Source organism: Pinus tabuliformis, chromosome 8, assembly GCF_031772625.1.
Source record: "Pinus tabuliformis cultivar Carrire ecotype Pingquan chromosome 8, CPIR1, whole genome shotgun sequence".
Taxonomy (NCBI): domain Eukaryota; kingdom Viridiplantae; phylum Streptophyta; class Pinopsida; order Pinales; family Pinaceae; genus Pinus; species Pinus tabuliformis.
The window spans coordinates 2,033,512,462-2,033,516,360 of NC_142294.1; the positions used below are offsets into that span (position 1 = coordinate 2,033,512,462).

Here is a 3,899-nt window from a genome sequence, read left to right on the forward strand (position 1 = left end):
TGTATGTTTTAGGGTGAGATAGAGATACAAATAAGGAGAGATGGAAGGAAGGGGGGGAGAAGGAGAGAGGAGAGAGGGAGGGAGATAGTGATAGAGTTGGAAGGCAAAGAGAGGGGGAGGGGAGATAGAGTGAGGTGGGAGAGAAATGGGCAGAGAGGAAGGAAGAGAGAAAGGACATGACAGAGAGGAGAGAGGGAGGGAGAGGGAGGTAGGTGGAGCGGGGAGAGAGGTAGGTAAGAAGAAAGACATAGATACATAAAAGTGGAGAGAGAGAGGGGGAGTGATAAAGCAAAGAGAGAGGGGTTTTTGAGCTCTGGCGATGGAGGGAACCGCTCTAGGGTTTTGGTGATGCCTCTGGTGCACTCTGACGGCTGGGAAGGTTAAGCCCCTGTCAGGTAGAAGACGCGGGCAGGAAAGGGAGGAAACAAGTGGGTGCAAGGGGTAAGTCCAGCGGGTTGACCACAGCAAACACTCTTTATTCCGAAAGCAAATTCGCGGAGAACCTACGGGGAAAGGTTTTGAGCGGATAAAATGGCAACTGAGAATGGGGGGGGAGCGATCCCCTCCTACAAAGAAGTAATAACAGGCGAAACCCGAAAGGAGCGACAATATGTGGAAGGACAGAAGTACGTAGGAGAATCCTCAGCTGAGGGTGCCCAAAGAAGAACTGGCATACCAAGCAAATGTCTCCCAAGGGCGACGACCAGACCCAGGTTTGTTATTCCATCAAACTCTTTAGAAGATTATAGAAGTTATATGAGAGACTATGCTCTGATTTGTAAGTTCATAGGATACTGGCCGAATGAGAAAAACCTCATGAGATGGATACAGCAGAAATGGAAACCAAAAGGATATGTAGATGTTAAGTTGGGGGCAAAAGGTTTATTTACGGTCATATTCTCAAATATAGAGGATAAGAATAAGGTCTTTGAGGAGCAGCCACACTTCATGAACAATGCGGGCCTGTTCATAAGAGAATGGGTAGAATGTTATAATCCAGATAAGGAAAAAATACTAGCGGCTCCGGTCTGGATCCGACTTTTCGGCCTTCCGTCAGAATTCTGGAAGCCAGACATCCTTCAAGGGATTGGAAACTCTATAGGATCCTTTGTGAAAGTGGCGGAATCCACCAAGAGAGGAAAATATACCACATTCGCTAGAATCTGTGTGTATATGAATATCACCGAACCCCTGCCTGATTCTATTGAACTGGAGTACCATGACGAAATATGGAACCAAACCCTGGATTATGAACACATCCCCTTTTGGTGCAGATGCTGCCATGAATATGGCCACCTACACAGAGACTGCCCCATCACGATAGCTGAAAAGGAACGAGAAGAGGAAAATGAAAGGCGACGGAAAGGAAGAACTGAAGAAAAAGAAGAAGATGCCTTCCAAACAGTCCATAGAAGGAAAAGGCGAGGAAACAACCAAGGACAAAGGAGAACCCCGAGAGATGACCAGAATAATGAAACCACCAACAAGTTTAAGGTATTGGAAGAAGAAGGACAGGAAACAGAAGTAAGTGAAGAGGAAGAAGCTGAGGAAATGGAAACAGGAGAGGAACAAGCCGATAAAGAAAAAGAGAAGAAGGGAGGAAAGCAAGGAGAGGATCCAGAAGAGGTAGTGCAGGAAGAAATAGGGGAAATGGAGATGGACCCCCCGAAGGAAAAAGGGGAGGAAGAGGAACGGGTAATGGCAAAACTATTACAGGAATGGAGAAGAATTGACGAAAGATTCATACCAGAGGAACAAAAACAGAGGTACAAGGAGGCGTTTCAAAGGTACAAGGAGAAAAAAAAAACAAAAGGAGACACAGAAGAAAAAGAAAACCAACACCCCGAAAAACAGGGACTACAGATACTAGGAGTGGGAAGCTCTGGCAAGGCGGGGAAAAAAAGAGGAAGGAAAACATTGGGCGAAGTGCTCCAAGAAGTAGGAGAAGCATTGGTCAGCTCTGGCAAGGTAATTCCCTTATCGGAGGTATTCCTCACCCCCTCAAAGTTGTTAAGATGATAATTACAACTTGGAATATAAGAGGCCTCAACAGCAGAGGTAAACAAAGATATCTGAAGGAGAGACTAAAAAAAGAAAAACCGAGTATCATGATCTTACAGGAAACAAAAATTAGCACCGAGAAAATGCAGGAAATTCTGAAGTGGAATAAAATTAGGTATGAAATAATGGGACAGGATGCCACAGGGTGTGCAGGCGGACTAGTCATTTTATGGAACCCAGAAGAAGTTCAGATCAGTAACTGGATGAGCGTCCATCGAATACTTACAGGTAAAGTAAGTATTCTAGGAACGAAAGAGGAGGTCTTCATATCAGGGGTATATGGACCTCATGTACCAAACGAAAAAGATAAATTTCTCCAAAATTTAAGAGCACTTAGAAGCATAATCCCAGGAAAACAATGGATTATCGGGGGAGATTTCAATCTTATCAAAGAAATAAGGGAAAAAAGAGGAGGAGTAAGAAGAATGGACAAAGAAGGAGAACAGTTTAAAGACATGATAAGGGATCTAAAACTGATTGACATACCAACCAATAATGGAGTGCACACATGGAACAACAGAAGAGGTGGAGAGAACCAGATAGCATCACGCCTAGATAGATTCTTAATCTCAGAACAAGTAATGATGAAGGATGTCTTCATTGAAGCAACCATCCTCCCAGTAGCTGGTTCGGATCATTGGCCGATCAAACTAGAAATAGATCTGAAACATAGACCAAATAAAAAGCCCTTCAGATTCGAGGCCTTCTGGCTAAGATGTGAAGACCTAAAGGATAAACTAGAAAGTTGGTGGAAGGATAGTAGGGTGCAAGGAAAGAACAAGACACACACATTTCAACTAAAGCTGAAGGAAATAAAAACCCAGCTAAAGAAGTGGAACAAAGAAGAATTTGGCAACATTATGGAAGAAAAAACCAAGCTGGAACAAAAAATGGCAGAATTGCAACAATTAGATATAACAGATGGCATTCAAGAGGAAAGATCCAAAGAAGAAGGCAGGATATTAACCCAGTTAGAGGAAAGAAGAAAACAGGAAGAAATACTCTGGAAGCAAAAGTCAAGAGTTCAATGGCTCAGGGAGGGAGAGAAGAACACTAAATTCTTCCATCGAGCAATGGTACAACACAGACAACGGAATAGAATCTTCTCTCTGATAAATCAGGAGGGAGATAGAATCATCCAACATGAAGATATTGAAAATGAATTGTTAAGGCATTTCAAAACAATTTTGAAAGAACCGCAAGCAGATAGAGCAGAAGCCATTGCCAAAATAAGAGGGGAAATACCGACTCTGGTAACCAGAGACCAAAATCTGGCCCTAATGTGAAGGATAACTAAAGCAGAGGTAGAAGACATAGTAAAAAACATGAAAAAGAACAAAGCTCCAGGTCCGGACGGATTCACTGTGGAGTTTTTTCAGGTGGGATGGCATTTCTTAGCAGAAGAAGTAGTGGAAGTGGTGGAAGAGACCAGAATAAACCAAAAAATCTGGCCAGGGATTAACGCAACCCTTCTGACTCTTATACCTAAAACCCACCAATCAGAACAAGCAGAAGGCTTTCGACCTATATCTCTTTGCAATGTCATATACAAAATAATCTCCTCAGTGATGGCTCAGAGGTTAAAATCGATTCTGCCGAGTATCATCTCGCCAGAGCAAACGGGCTTTGTGGAAGGGAGGCAGATCCTAGATGGGTTAGTAGTGGCACAGGAAGTGATCCACACTATGAAGACGAAAAAAGAAAGAGGAATGCTAATCAAACTAGATCTTTCCAAAGCTTATGATAGACTTAACTGGAAATATCTGGAAACAACCCTCAAAGCTTTTGGTTTCAGTGACCGATGGGTTAATTGGGTTATGAGTATGGTTTCCTCGACA

General features: G+C 43.1%; 1 protein-coding gene across 1 annotated transcript; it reads left to right on the plus strand.

Moving 5' to 3' along the window:
- The first annotated feature begins 531 nt into the window (after window positions 1–531).
- LOC149244601 (uncharacterized) lies at window positions 532–3,347 on the plus strand. The gene is made up of 2 exons (XM_089371600.1): window positions 532–1,787; window positions 2,042–3,347. Exons 1-2 carry the CDS (start codon window positions 532–534, stop codon window positions 3,345–3,347), a joined length of 2,562 nt encoding a protein of 853 aa, XP_089227726.1.
- Window positions 3,348–3,899: the final 552 nt, after the last annotated feature.

Excerpts from the sequence above, each read along its gene's own strand:
- LOC149244601 (XM_089371600.1), top strand. The coding sequence starts at position 532 with ATGGCAACTGAGAATGGGGGGGGAGCGATCCCCTCCTACAAAGAAGTA. Across the intron at positions 1,788-2,041 it reads TACAAGGAGGCGTTTCAAAG|AGGCCTCAACAGCAGAGGTA; the intron begins GTACAAGGAGAA and ends TTGGAATATAAG.